Source organism: Bidens hawaiensis, unplaced genomic scaffold (genome assembly GCF_021521415.1).
Source record: "Bidens hawaiensis isolate Kalapana, Puna unplaced genomic scaffold, B.hawaiensis_p1.1 tig00013876_1, whole genome shotgun sequence".
Taxonomy (NCBI): domain Eukaryota; kingdom Viridiplantae; phylum Streptophyta; class Magnoliopsida; order Asterales; family Asteraceae; genus Bidens; species Bidens hawaiensis.
In genome coordinates this window covers 506759-521612 of record NW_027492189.1, presented here as the reverse complement: position 1 = coordinate 521612, position 14854 = coordinate 506759, and the positions used below count along the sequence as shown (strand labels likewise).

Sequence of the window (14854 nt, the reverse complement as noted above, 5' to 3'; positions counted from 1 at the left end):
GCTTATATTCTACGTCCGTAACGATATACGCAGGGATTCCGCACCTGAGTGTATTGGAATATCTCGTGTGATCCATCCGGGAACCTACACGCAGTTTACTCAACTCGAAAATAACACAATCCATAATCCCAAAATAATAATAATAATAATAATAATAATAATAATAATTCTTACAACATGACACGTAAGGAGTTAACGACGTGTTCGTGTAGAGAGTGTAGAGACAATTAACTTCCACATCACGTTTAACACATCCATCCATCCATCCTACCAACTGTCCAAACAAACAATCAACCACCAATCCATTAACTCATATCAATCAATTAATAATAATAATAATCTATAAACCCTAACACTCTCAATTCACCAATCCAATTACAAACAGTCATCATGTCATCATCATCATCATCATCGTCATCATCCGATAACCTTACCGATCCAACGCCGTTACTCACCACCACCACTCGCAGCCGTCAATTCACCGCCACCGCTCCGTCCCTCCGCGGCGCGGCGATGTTCCTCCGCCGCGCCAGCAGCCGCCGGATGCTCCGAGAACCGTCGATGCGAGTGAGAGAATCAGCCGCTGAGCAAATCGAGGAACGGCAGACGGACTGGGCGTACTCTCGTCCGTTGGTGATTCTAGACTTAATTTGGAACTTAGCGTTTATTATTGTGTCGATTTGTGTGCTGGTTGTGAGTAGACACGAGGATCCGAAACGGCCGTTGAGGATTTGGATCTGTGGATATGCGTGTCAGTGTTTGCTTCATATGGTTTGTGTGTGTGTGGAGTTTAAGCATAGGAATAGGACACAGCAGCGTGCCTCGGAGTCGGAAGGTAGTAATGGAAGTTCGAGTTCGAGCTCAAGCTCGGAGAGTGAGCAGAGTGAGCGGAGGGCACGTTCAGATTTGGAGCCAAATAGGCCGCTAAATGATGGTGATGATACCAGGTATTACACTTATATGTTGCATATGTAGTGATGTGAAAGTATGAAGTATGAAGTATGAAGTATGATCAATTAATATTAAGGTGTGTTTGGATGTGGTTTTTTGTTATTGATTATGGAATAATATATGGTGTAAGTGTTAGGAATTGCATACACACGAAAGTAATAAACGAACATGAAAATTTGTTGTGGTTCTGTCTAGACTGAGTGACTGACCTTCGTCTTACGAAGTGTTACTCATTTACTAGTATGATCAATATATAGGCAAATTGTTAGGTTAAGCAACCAAGTGGATTGGTGGATATGCTTGTTAGTGTTTGCTTCATATGGTTTGTGTGTGTGTGGAGTTTAAGCATAGGAATAGGATTCAGCAGCGTGCCTCGGAATCGGAAGGTAGTAATGGAAGTTCGAGTTCGAGCTCAAGCTCGGAGAGTGAGCGTAGGGAGCGTTCGGATTTAGAGCTAAATAGGCCGCGGAATGATGATGATGATACCAGGTAGTTAGTTACACACGTAATTATACTTACTATATGGTGCATATGTAATGATGTGAAAGTTTGAAGTATGGTCAATTAAAATTAAGGTGTGCTTGGATGTGGTTTTTGTGATTGATTTTGGAATAATATATGGTGTAAGTGTTAGAAACTGCACACACGAAAGTGAATAAATGAACACAAGAATCGGAAGGTAGTAATGGAAGTTCGAGTTCGAGCTCAAGCTCGGAGAGTGAGCGTAGGGAGCGTTCGGATTTAGAGCTAAATAGGCCGCGGAATGATGATGATGATACCAGGTAGTTAGTTACACACGTAATTATACTTACTATATGGTGCATATGTAATGATGTGAAAGTTTGAAGTATGGTCAATTAAAATTAAGGTGTGCTTGGATGTGGTTTTTGTGATTGATTTTGGAATAATATATGGTGTAAGTGTTAGAAACTGCACACACGAAAGTGAATAAATGAACACAAGAATTTATTGTGGTTCGGTCTAGCCGGACCTACGTTTATGGGTGGTAACTAGGATACTTTTAATATGAAGTGTTACACATTACTAGTGTGATCAATATATACGCATATGGTTAGGTTAAACAACTAGGTGGATTGGGGGTTATGATTGTCTGTGTTTGCTGTTTGCTACATATGGCTTGTGTCTGTGTTGAGTATAAGCATAGGATGCAGCAACGTGCCTGAGAATCAGAAGTTAGTAATGGGAGTTTGCATTCGAACTCTTCTAGTTCGGAAATGAGCGTAGGGATAACTCGGGTTTGGGGCTAAATAGGTCGCGAAATGATGATGATGATACCAGGTAGTTACACACATAGTTATACTTATTATATGGTGCATATAAATTTTTCAATTTTGATTTGACCAAATAGCAATTAATCGGCAACTAGTCGGTGGGGTAGTGACTAGCAGGCGCTTATTCGGGAGATGTGTGAAAGTATGAAGTATGATAGGTTACAATTAAGGAGTGTTTGGATGCGGTGTCTGCAAGTGATAATGCGATATTAAATTATGAAACTAATATAATTAGCTCTACTAAACATGGTTTAGGAGATTGTTTGAATATGGTCCTGATGCCTTAATGATGGAAATTCGAATTCGAGCTCTTCGAGTTCGGAGAGTGAGCGTAGGGATCGTGCAGATTTAGGTCTAAATGGGTTACAGAATGTTGATTATGATACCAGGTACTTACTACTTACACACATGACTAGTTAACTACACTTATATGGTGCATATGTAATGATGTGGAAGTATGAGGCATGGTAGGTTACCATTATGGGATGTTTGGATGTGTTTTCTGCAAGTGATAATGGGATATTAAATGATGAAACGCAGATAATTAGTGCTACTAAAGATGGTTTAGGAGATAGTTTGAATATGGCGGTTGAAGTTGTAAATTTCATTTGTAGAACTTGCTAGGCACTTAGGGGATGCTTGAATATGTAATTTTTCAAAATTTTATTTATAAATTTTCAAACTTATTAATTGTATTGGATCAAAGTGTAAATTTTCAAATACTTAAAATATTTGACCAATTTTGACTGAATATTGATTGATTTTGAACAGTTTTGACAGATTTTGATTGAAATTTGACTTATTTTGAACAATTTGGACAAGCCTTGACCGACCACGGATTTGTTGGTCCGATTAGGTGAATCTGAATCCGTACCGATTGGCGATTATTCGGCCATCAATCAGTTAATAATCATGATTTTGACAGCATTGGCAAAGAGTTCTGGTATGTGTATATAGTCCTCGAAGCCTCCCCTGTCTTCAATCTGAATCTCCTTTAAGTCCAACACCCACAAACCCAACAATATGTTGCATATGTATTGATGTAGAACTGTAGAAGTATGAAGTATGATTAATTGCAAGTTAAGGGTGTTTGGATTTGTTTTTTGCAAGAGATTATGGGATATACAATGATGAAAGTTAGATACTTAATTACCTCTACTAAACATGGTTTAGGAGATTGTTTGAATATGGTTTTGCTGCCTAAAGTTGTAATTTCATATATGTGATTTGTGCAAAGAGTTTTGGTATGCATTTAGAATCCCAAAGCCACATCAACAATAAAAGAATGAACTTTTTCGTATATAAAATAGTTATTGTATGCTATATATGAAACTAATGAGGTAACTAAACATCAAGCTGTAACCTGCATTATCTTCGTATAGTATTATTTCTAGCAGCAACGACATGTGCTTGATTTACAAATCACAACTAAATGTTTGTGGGATTAATTGGGATAAAGGGTTTATTATTGTTATAACATGTGCTTCAAAAGTGAAAAGATCAATAAGAATATCTGTTAATGCTCTAGTCATAGTTATAGTTCAATCTGGTTGATTAATAAGTCAAAGATGGTTTAAGGTTTAATAGGTCGAGGGAAAAATCGTCATTTGCAGAAACTTGACTAAATTTTTGTAACCCTAAAGCATTCGACTCTAATTCGTTTTCTATCGTGTTAATTGATTTATTTTTATTCGTTTGTTGTTCGATTGTTTTCAGTTCCTCTTAATTGTTAACAATATCAATTGTGTTATGCTTTATCTGTGACAGTGCTGCTAAGCATCTGGAGTCTATTAATACTATGTTTTCCTTTATATGGTGGATTGTGGGATTCTATTGGGTGTCTTCTGGTGGTCAACAGCTTACTCATAATGCACCTCAGTTATACTGGTTTGTCTTTCTTTTTCTTAAAAACCGCTTAATATGAAATTTATATTTTTCCGTATATAAGTTGTCGTCTGATTTTTTTCAGGCTCTGTATTACATTCTTGGCATTTGATGTGTTTTTTGTGGTTATCTGTGTTGCCGTCGCTTGTGTTGTTGGTATTGCTGTTTGCTGTTGTCTACCATGTATCATTGCAATTTTGTATGCAGTGGCTGATCAGGTATATTTTTATGCAGTAGTTGTTTGTTACCTTGTAAAATGGTTAACGTTAACATTAGAAACGTCTACATTTGTTATTGAAACAGGAAGGTGCGACAAAGGATGACATTGACCGACTGCCTAAATACAAGTTTAAGAGAATAGATGATTTTGAGAAAGAAAACGGGGAGATCCAAAAACGTTACGGTGGTATAATGGCAGAATGTGATACCGATGCACCCGTTGAACGTGCTTTATCCGAGGAAGACGCTGTAAGTTCTTTTTATTTTTAAACATTTCATTCATTTTTGTTCTAAAGTGCGGTTTTGAACCTATTGATAGCTTCATGTATTGTAGCATGTTATGAGATAGTCATAAAAATTACAAGATAACATAATAGAAGTTTTTTGTTATATTAATAGTTTGTTGACACTTGACAGGAATGCTGCATTTGCCTTTGCACATATGATGACGGATCTGAACTTCGTGAGCTCCCGTGCTGTCACCATTTTCACACCACCTGCATCGACAAATGGTTGTTCATTAACGCCACATGTCCTCTCTGCAAGTTCAACATATTAAAAAACGCTACCCAGAGCGGCAGTGATGAAGTATAGTCAACAAATACCAGAGGTTACTTGCTTCTCAGACTTGTGTAAATTATATACCCAACTTTTTGCCATATAATTTGGAGATGTTAATCTGCATGTTATAGGAATTCCTTCATGACATTCAGTGTTTGTGCATGCATTACTAGTTGTACTCCATGCATTGTAACTTGTAGGCCTGCATTAGTCTCTGCATCATGCATTATTGTTTGTACTCTGTGCTCTGTAGCCTGTACATTTATAAACCACATGTAGATCCAAAAAAAAAGTGGCAACTCTAAACTTAAAAGGAATGACTATGGTAGTAAGAGGGCCTGGGCTGAATTAAGTGACAACTTGGGCTAGAACTCTAGAAGTAAAGGCTATCGTTTTTTTTTTTAAATCGGTTCCGGTTTTGGTCATCAAAGTCTTAAGAACTGGATAGAGATGGAACCGATTCTGGGTAGGTTCAGGTTGAGTTTCGGTTTTTGACCAGGTAGGGGTGGAATCGGTTCAGGTAGGGTTGGTTTCAGTTCGGGTCTGGAAATTGGTTTTGTCCTAATAATTTCCTGTCTTATGTGTTATAGTGAATAAAATTGATTATGAATCAAATTGGTTATGGCCTTAGTTATATATTGTTAACCTTTGTTGTCTTTGTTAAAATTAAATGAAATTATTCACCAACTACAAAACCGAGAGAAATTCAGAAACTTACATTTAAGTCTTATAGCAAACACAACATATATTCTTAACATCTCCTTTTCGATCTTCCGGAGTCTCTCCTCAAGCTCGGACGCAGGTATCAAGGGATTTGGCAGAGGGTTTTTATAAGGGCTGGGCATTGAGGGATTTGGCAGAGGGCTTGGGTAAAAGCTTCCCACCTTGTCGAAATCCATTCTTGGGGGAAAGGGACAATTGACGATGAATCTGAGGCCTACTTGCGTCCAAATGAGCTATGCCGGAAGGACCTGAAATGTGTTGAGCGAAGGAGGTATGTCTGCAATATCTCTTATGCTTCCGCCTCCGCAGCCTATGGTAGGTGACAAATGACGTGCACAGAGGGGCTTCTTACTCATTGTACTAACTAGTAAGTATATAGAAGTATTTCATCACTAAATACGTACTAGTTAGTACAATGAGTGAGGACCTCCTCCCTGCATGTCATTTGTCAGCAAGAGTAGGCCATGAAGGCAGAAGCAGCAGAGGTAATCCAGTGATACCTCCTCTGCTCAACATATTTCAGGCCCATTCGGCAATGCTGGTTGGACCAAGAATCAGCATAGCACTCATTTGGACGCAAGTAGGCCTCAGATTCATCATATTGTCCCTTCCCCCAAGAATGGATTTCGACACGGTAGGAAGCTCTTACCAAATCCCTCGATACCTGCGTCGAGCTTGAGGAGAGACGACCCTGGAAGATTGAAAAGGAGGAGACTTACGCTTTAATTCTGAATGTTGAAAATATATGTTCCATCTTGCGTAACAAAGCCTAATAATAAGACATTAATTAGTATAACGTGTTCTTAAGCTTTCATCGTGTCCCTGCTGTCTTTTGCTGTGTATGGGTTCTCTCAATTCTACCCTTGGCTGATGTCTCTTTGTGTTCACACAGTACCTGTATGTAGGAGAACCTACAGTCTGATCCTCTATCATATCCATCTATGTTTGTTTCGTGCGTGTAAATTTCGCATGGCTAGTAATGATGGTGTTCATAGCTTCTTAAATCTTTATTAACTAGTGTCAATTAAAAACCAGTTTTAAGGGTCTAACCTGGCAGGTATAGGTATATAATGATTTTGTTTTTAATGAATGTTTTTTCAGCTAGTGGCTAACATTCTTTTGTATAGTAGTTGCTCACAATAAAACTTATAATACATTATACTAAAGAATTTAAAATATTTATTTGAGACCATTTTGTTTGTAAAAATACTAAGGATAACAATGGGAATGAAAGTCATAGGCACCAGTTGAAACAAAGAAAATTAACGTAGTGATGGTTCAAACTTCAAACACTAAAGTGCAAAAAGGTCTTTACCGATACAACACCGGAGAAATCAGCAAAATCAAGATCTCAATCAACAAAGTAACAATGATTTCATTACTAATTTTGTAGTTTACAAATGATGGAGATCACAAAACGGAAAAAAGGAACAGAGAACCACTTTTCAGTTTAGCTGAACACGAAAACCACAAACTAATTCAACCAAGGACACCGTGGCAAAGGTGAAAGACAATACAAAGCAAAACATTACTTCAGCTTCACAACAAAGGAAGTTCTTATTTAATATAGAAATAATTGCAACCGTCACCTTGAAATTCGCATAGCTTTGCAACGTGAGAGAAAATAAGGGGTTTATGTTATGAGTAGTGACTTTTTGTGAGATAACAAAACCATGTGTATTGTGTATTGGCGTTACATAAATGTAATTATTTACCAAGTGATGTTAGGGTTGATTTAAACAAACTTTATTTGCTTGTATGTTGATGCATATTAATATTTACCAAATGTTGACCCAAGAACTTGTAGTGACTTCACTAATCTTTTCAAACGTAGCATGGCAGATTCATAGTTGAACTCCACATTTAAAGTTTCTACTTTTTGTTTATGCTATGTATTATATATATACGTAAAGTTTTTGACAAATTCGAACCATATATAGATGCTCATTAGCTCATATACATGTTTAGCATAACATCCACAAACTGACAAACTGACAAAAGTATCGAGTTAGATCAAATTCTCGAAACCCATATACCTATCCGATGGGGATATAACACAAAACAAACCAACCCATTGATATATCGAAGAATGTCATACGTACAATTAAATAAAAAATGTTCAGAAATAAGAACATCTACTAAGAGAACATAGATGTGAAGTTGCTAACACTATAATAATACTACGTCAAACATATGAAACTCTCTCAGGCACTGTTAAAGTTGTGAGATATCTATAGTGTTAAACTATGTCAACCCAACTCATACCTTCGGGCTACTTTCGTTAGAGTGAGATATGTATATAGACAATAATACATTTGTTAAAAAATTTAAAGGTTCTTTACTAATCCTTTACTTAGTTTATGTTGAAATGGAAGTACTATGGGGTTCGGTTCAGCGTAAGATGGGATCACGAGATAGCATACGTTCAGACCTGGAATTGCTAAGAATGCGCCACGCCATTAGACTCATCATACTATTGGGTACTCACTTTTCCACTAATTCGGCGCCGCGCCAATCTCATTAGCCACCCGTACTCACCGTTTTTTTTTTGTTTACGTATTCACTATGAAAAGTACAAGACATGAATTCGGTTCCCACAACATTCTTCTATTGTGTTCTTATAAAGAAAGTGTTGTAGACTTTTAACCTTATCCTTGAACAACTAAAATATAACTATTTTCATGGTTGAACATAGTCGTGTTATTATTGCACTTTTATAGAAGCAAATCATTTCACATTTATTTTACAAACTTATAGTGGCTAATGGCTATTAGGACCGTGACAATTGTATAAAGCAACTTTGATTTTTCATATTAAACAACATATATTATTAGGCACCATCATATAAAAATATCAAAGTTGTCTATTAAGAATTATTCTTTGTAAATTGGACAAAATTTTATGCAAGGTTTAGAATCGTAACAGCACAAACTCACGTTCGAAGGAAGAAATAATAATGAGAATCTAGGATTTATAACGAGTTGAGGGAGACTTGTCATACTTAAATACATCTTGACATTTCTTTTATTATTATTGAAGTTGTTTTCTAAGAAACTCATAATATTACATTATTACCTCATTAACATAAGCTAGTTGATTATGCTTAACCACTATTCAAGTTTAAGCATATTTGTAGCAGGACCGCTTACGTGGCCAAAAAATGAGATCATAGTGTGTGTTTATTATCTATTACACTAGTAATTACAACTACGCCGACACACTAACTACTTACCTTCCTTGAATGGCATTGACTTGATTCAATTATACGGATTCACTGTATTTTCCCTTAATTGTAGTATTTCTTGGGCATTCGCAACCCATACCCCATCCCTTTCCGTATCCTTAAATCTTAGACTACAAACGCCGCACCATCTCATTCCCCATCGCTATATCACATCCCCATATAATTTAAGGTAAAACTAAAGCGAATCCCTATATTTGTGGATTCGGTATTTATAATCCCAAATTTAAACAACCAATTACATGAGAAATAGGCATGTATGGTAGTATAAATTAAATAATAAAAATGAGTTATAAATTTGGACAACGGTGATTTTTGGTTAAATTATAAAAAAGTCGTTATTAATGGATTTATCAATGTAACGAAACCCATAGTTTTGAAAACTGAAACCAAACCAAACCAAACTTACCTAAAATAATTCTAAATTTTGATGATACATCGTAAAGCTTGTGACAGTATGTCCAAACCTTCAATGTCATCGCCAATTTCAAAAGCGAATCTAACCCGCATACTCAAACCCAGCACCGTGATGAACATGTAAGGGAAGTCATCATCGTCATCGAGAGGAAAGTTAAGTATTCGATATATGACAATGAGTAAAGAGAAAGACGTCCATTTTGTGGTTTATAAAAGATAAAACATTTTTTTCCTGCACACTTAAAATAAGCAGGAGGAACACATTTTAGGCCAAAATTGCTTCCTACGTTTTTTTATATTTTTTATTTGATCCAGACACATAAAAACTTGTATCTACATATTCTTTTAATAGTCATACATAACATAGTTATATGTACTATATTTTGGTGTTTATGTGGCTTTCTACTTAAAACTGGGCATGCATACGCACCAAAATAAATATAAAAACGTGAAAGTAATGAATCAACGAAGTAACACGTGGTAAAACAAAAGACGAAGATAATAAATGGAACAAGATGTTGAATATTAGAAAAAATCATTGACACGGAAATTTGGGACTGCGTATTCAATAAAAGGCATATATATTACATATACAAATGCAGTACATACCTTCCATGCATCAAGGTTGGCCTCAAAACATGAATGAAGATGTATTTATTTCATGGTTCATTGCAGGTTAGCTAATAGAGCATGCCTCTCACAAGCTCGCGACAGGCATGTTATAGAAGGTAGCACGGCACAAATAAGTTAATCTTTCTGAATCCTTTAATTTGAACTCTATGGCAACAACGGTCAAGTTCCTTCCACTCCTTACTACGGATGCATCAACAATCACTTCTGCCTGATGATATTGAAAAATGAAGTTGCCTTTAAAATTAATAGGATTTAAGAGCCTCGAAGAATAAACATATGAGTACGACAAATAATGTATCGGATTTGGTAACATCTAAGTTGCTTAAAAGTCATTGAGATGGATTCAAAAGCCTTATATAGGATCATATACCTAACTCATCTAACATTTCAAAAATGCTGCAAGATTATATGATTTTGATCACATTACACATTTAAACACTGCTATAAGCTAAGATATAACCAACCATTGGAGTTTAACGAGACATAGAACCTAACAAATAAATGGCTCAAAAGACATACATGTTTAACAGCTGCAGCAAGATAAGAGATGCTTAATTCACCAAGAAAAAGCTCTTTATCTTCTTTGACGACAGTTCTAGCACAAGCTATAGCAACCATCTCTGCTACCGATCCAACTGCTCCCCCATGAAAAGTGTTATAAGCGTTCTGCATAAATAATCACCATGATGTCATAGATATAAATACAGATAATCGATTAATTTTGGATGTTAATACTAAGGGTACAAATGAACTTGGATCAATAAAAAGCTTGAAACAAGCCAAACTTTTTCGAGCTCAAGCCTTGTACGGGACGCTCGTCGAGCCTTAACAAACCTTGTGTGTTTTTAAGTTTAACCTCTTTTGGACTTATTGATTTACAGCTGCATGGTCAAGCTCGAGCCATGCTTTGGCTCGTTTAAGGTACTACACGAGCTAAAGCGAGCTTAGGGTCATTTAACGTTTTTTTGAAAAAATATAAAATAATTAAAAACATATATAAACTAAATAATAAATAACAAACGATCTGATGAACATAACGCCGTACAGAGCCACCGTTACTTGAAAACTAAGGAGGTAAACGAGTGGATCCTCTCGCGAGCTACTCGAGCTCAAGCCTTGTGTGTTTTTAAGATTTACTTCTTTTGAACTTCTATATATTAATTTTACACTGCACAGTCAAGCTCGAGCCAAGTTTTGGCCCGTCTGAGGTACTACACAAGCTCAAGCCTAGCTAAAGCTCGTTTAAAATTTTTCTCAAAATATATAAAACTAATTAAAAATAGAGATATAAATTAATTAACAAATAATAAGCAAGCCGATCTCGAGCTTAAGATCTCGTAAGTCAAAGCGTGCCAAGCTCACCTCTTAATACTAATCGTATGATATCGATCTATAACTTTACACTGCACAGTCAAGCTCGAGCCGAGCTTTGGCTCGTTTAAGGTACTACACGAGCTCAAGCCGAGCATAGGCTCGTTTAAGCTTTTTCTTACAATATAAAACTAACTAAAAACGTATATAAATTAATTACTAATTAATAAATAATAAACTGATGCGAGCCAAGCTTGAAAAAACAACTTACGAGCTTGAAACAAGCCAAGCTCGAGTTCTCGTAAACCAAAACGAGCTGACCCCGAGTTCTCGTAAGTCAAAACGTTCCGACCTCGAGTTCTCGTAAGTCAAAACAAGGTGAACTCGAGCCTAGTCGAGCTCAGCATGTTTAAGGTATTTCTCAAAGTATATAAAACTAAATAAAAACGTATTTAAAGTAATTAATAACCGATAAACCGGCAGCTTTAGAAAAAAACTCGAAATGAGCCGAGCTTGAGTTCTCATAAGTCAAAGTGATCCGCGTTCGAGGTCTCGTAGGTCGAAATGAACCAAACTCGAGTTTTCTTAAGTCAAAACGAATCTAGTTCAAAGCGAGCCAACCTTAACTTCTCGTAAACCAAAACGAGCCGAGCTCAAGTTCTCGTAAGTCAAAACAAGCTGAGCTCGAGCCTAGTCAAGCTCGTCTCGTTTAAGGAGTTTTCCTCAAAAGTATATAAAACTAATTAAAAACTTATTTAAAACAACTAATAAACGATAAACCTACTCGAGCTTTTAGATGAAAAAAAGCACGAAATGAGCCAAGCTCGAGTTCTCAAGTCAAAACGATCCAATCTCGAGGTCTCGTAGGTCGAAACGAACCGAACTCGAGTTCTCTTAAGTCAAAACGAATCAAGTTCGAAACGAGCTAAGCTCACCTATAGTTTTAAACTTTTAATCGTACGAATTCGATCTATAACTAGACCTAATTAGAATCTATAAACATAAGTAATAAGTAAATTTGTTAAGTTAATAGCGAAACTATAAGTAATAAGTAAATATGTGAAGTTAGGGTTTGAGAAGTTACGCAGACGTAAGGTTTGACGGTGAGGATGCAGGTTACACGGCCGCGATGAATATGTTGAGTTTTAAGTACGCTGCGGATCAAATCGGAGCTGAATCCGTTGCCTTCGTACTTCTCCGATAGTTTGGGACCGCCGCCGCAGTTCTGGATGAATCCGGTAACGTTCGCGGCGGTTTCCGGTGATATTTTTTGCGGTGTAACGGTTGTCGTCATGATAGTTACGGAGTAAATGATTTGTGATGATTGGAAAGTTAGGGGATATTATTAGCTTTTAAAAAGGGTAAATTAGTCTTTCGCATGTGCGGCTTCTAAGTTGTGTAAATGGGGGATTTTTGGCACGCGGTTAATATGGGCGATATGTAGTTTGGAGACGGTGTTGTAGTCTAAAAATTTTAGGCAATATGTAGCGTCTTCATCATACAAGTCGGGCGACATGTTTATACCCCGCCCCCCCGGTTTCTCCGCTTGTCGACCATTTGTAGCCTAGGGGCGGTGTTGTAGCCTCTTATCGCCCAAAAAGCCCTAGCTTATCGTCCCGCTACACATGCTCTAATTGGTCATTTTGTAAAAAGTGATAATCATAACAGGTCTCATAACCACGTTAATCACTACACAATGGTTACTTTTTGTTAAATTTTTAATATAAATTATGGGGGGGGGGGGGGGGACTTGATTTGTCAACTCTACTTCACACCACTATTGTGTATAAAACGTTGGACGACCAAAGCACACCCAAAACGCGCCCTGGGTGGTTGTGTTTTGGGGCATTTTGCAAGTGGGGAAGCACTCGCTACTTATGGTCTAAGAGCAATTCATAATACTCAATAGAGCATGTGGGTTGGTTCCAAGGGACAGGCACTTCGGCTGCCATAGCCCATATAGAGTTTTCAAGTGCGGGTCTGAACTCCGAAATCATATTAAAGGGACAGTCGGAAATGGTCAGAAATTTTGCTTCATCCCCCTTAAAACAAAATTCCCTATATTGTTTGCAATTATTAGATATAAAGATTGTAAGGTGACGGATTGCCATAGGTCAGTACTCGGTTGGGAATGTGTTCCAGCGTTTGTGTGGGATTGGGATTGGGCATGGACGAGAGCACCTAATACTACACAAGAGGAGTCCAGTTAATTTGAATGTCTCCCCTTAAAGCATTCACATTCGATTTCCTATCTTTATCCGTATAATTTAACTAAAAACATATTTATTCATATAATTTGTTCATCATCTAAAAAACCATCTACATCTAATTCCTTATCGTTATCTCTATTCAATAAAATAAGAGTTATTCATTTTTAATATTTTTTTTGTTCCACTCACATCAAATATATATATATATATGACAAATATATGGAGTGAATAGTAATCCGTGTATATATGAAATCACTATTCAGTCTATATATATCTATACCATATTTTAAGGAATCGTAAGTGTAAAAATATATAAAAACCATAAATTTTTCTTTAAATTATATAGATGAGATAAGATAGAGATTCAATATAAATATGCACTTGAACAAATATTTATTACAGCCTTATACATGTAATGGTGACAAATGGAGTTGGGTCTTAGCCCAAGATGGTGAATTCTCAGTGGGTTTGGTGAGATGGTGAATTCAATTTGAAAAGTGTCCTATTTTTGGAAGACTGTATTGTTTTTATATGATCATAAAAAGAATATTATTTTTATAATTAAGTTCATGGATAATCTTATTATATTAGATTACTAGTTTTTATCCCTCGTATTACGGGGGCTGTTTTCCATTATTCGCTTTTAATATTTATATATTTTTTTGGGTTTAATTTTATTTAGAGTTTGATGATAAAAAGATTTCACAAATAACTAAGATGTTATAACCCGGTTTAAAATTTAACTGGGTTTGGTAGACCCAAGACCCGTTTATTTTTTTACTATCAATTTAGTTTTCTAATTTAAATAATATATATTTATATATCTTTTTTAAAATAAAGAAGATATTAATTTTTATTATATCCTATTTTATAAGATTTTTACATCAATAATTTGGTGAGAATAATTTTTAATTTAATGAGATGTTATAACCCATTTAAGGAATATCTGGGTTTGGTAAGACCCATACCCGTGAATTCGGGTCAAATGCATGAGAAACATTCATCAAACAAATCTGATGACTCCAAAAAAAGGGGGAGCGACCATATCGCGACACATAGGATTTTATGTTTTCGTTTATATATATTATAGATATACAATATAAAATTAGTTTATGAAGTTACGTTCTTGTGCATATACAAATGTGTGGTTAGTATGCATGCATATACATGCCTACAAGTAACGTGCGAAATTAACACTCAAAAACTTAAATGATATTAATTGTAAAACTTTCATTTTAAACAGTAAAAAAAAAAAAACTATCGTCTCTTATTTTTCCCACATGGCAACGTCCAAAAAACTTGCGAATATGTCTCGCAGCCTTTGAAATCAATCCCACATAAATATATATTCACAAAAAATTAGAACAAAACCAAAATTTTTATTATTTTGTCTAATTTAATTTGTTTCAAGT

The 14854-nt window shown here is 36.0% G+C and overlaps 2 protein-coding genes across 2 annotated transcripts; one reads left to right on the top strand and one right to left on the bottom strand.

Moving 5' to 3' along the window:
- The first annotated feature begins 139 nt into the window (after nucleotides 1-139).
- LOC143545289 (E3 ubiquitin-protein ligase At1g63170-like) lies at nucleotides 140-5061 on the top strand. Its single transcript, XM_077037209.1, has 5 exons — nucleotides 140-947; nucleotides 4011-4130; nucleotides 4213-4345; nucleotides 4431-4595; nucleotides 4764-5061. The coding sequence occupies exons 1-5, from the start codon at nucleotides 391-393 to the stop codon at nucleotides 4938-4940; spliced, it is 1152 nt and encodes a 383-aa protein (XP_076893324.1). The 5' UTR covers nucleotides 140-390; the 3' UTR covers nucleotides 4941-5061.
- A 4770-nt stretch (nucleotides 5062-9831) lies between these two features.
- On the bottom strand, nucleotides 9832-12573 carry LOC143545262 (uncharacterized). Its single transcript, XM_077037182.1, has 3 exons — nucleotides 12317-12573; nucleotides 10441-10587; nucleotides 9832-10129 (listed from the first exon to the last, which is right to left on the bottom strand). The coding sequence occupies exons 1-3, from the start codon at nucleotides 12524-12526 to the stop codon at nucleotides 9986-9988; spliced, it is 501 nt and encodes a 166-aa protein (XP_076893297.1). The 5' UTR covers nucleotides 12527-12573; the 3' UTR covers nucleotides 9832-9985.
- Nucleotides 12574-14854: the final 2281 nt, after the last annotated feature.

Coding starts and splice junctions, on each gene's coding strand:
- LOC143545289 (XM_077037209.1), top strand. CDS start 391: ATGTCATCATCATCATCATCATCGTCATCATCCGATAACCTTACCGAT. Junction 4,346..4,430: donor TGTATGCAGTGGCTGATCAG/GTATATTTTTAT, acceptor TTATTGAAACAG/GAAGGTGCGACAAAGGATGA. Junction 4,596..4,763: donor CTTTATCCGAGGAAGACGCT/GTAAGTTCTTTT, acceptor GACACTTGACAG/GAATGCTGCATTTGCCTTTG.
- LOC143545262 (XM_077037182.1), bottom strand. CDS start 12,526: ATGACGACAACCGTTACACCGCAAAAAATATCACCGGAAACCGCCGCG. Junction 10,588..12,316: donor CCGTCAAACCTTACGTCTGC/GTAACTTCTCAA, acceptor TTATTTATGCAG/AACGCTTATAACACTTTTCA. Junction 10,130..10,440: donor TTGCTGCAGCTGTTAAACAT/GTATGTCTTTTG, acceptor CAATATCATCAG/GCAGAAGTGATTGTTGATGC.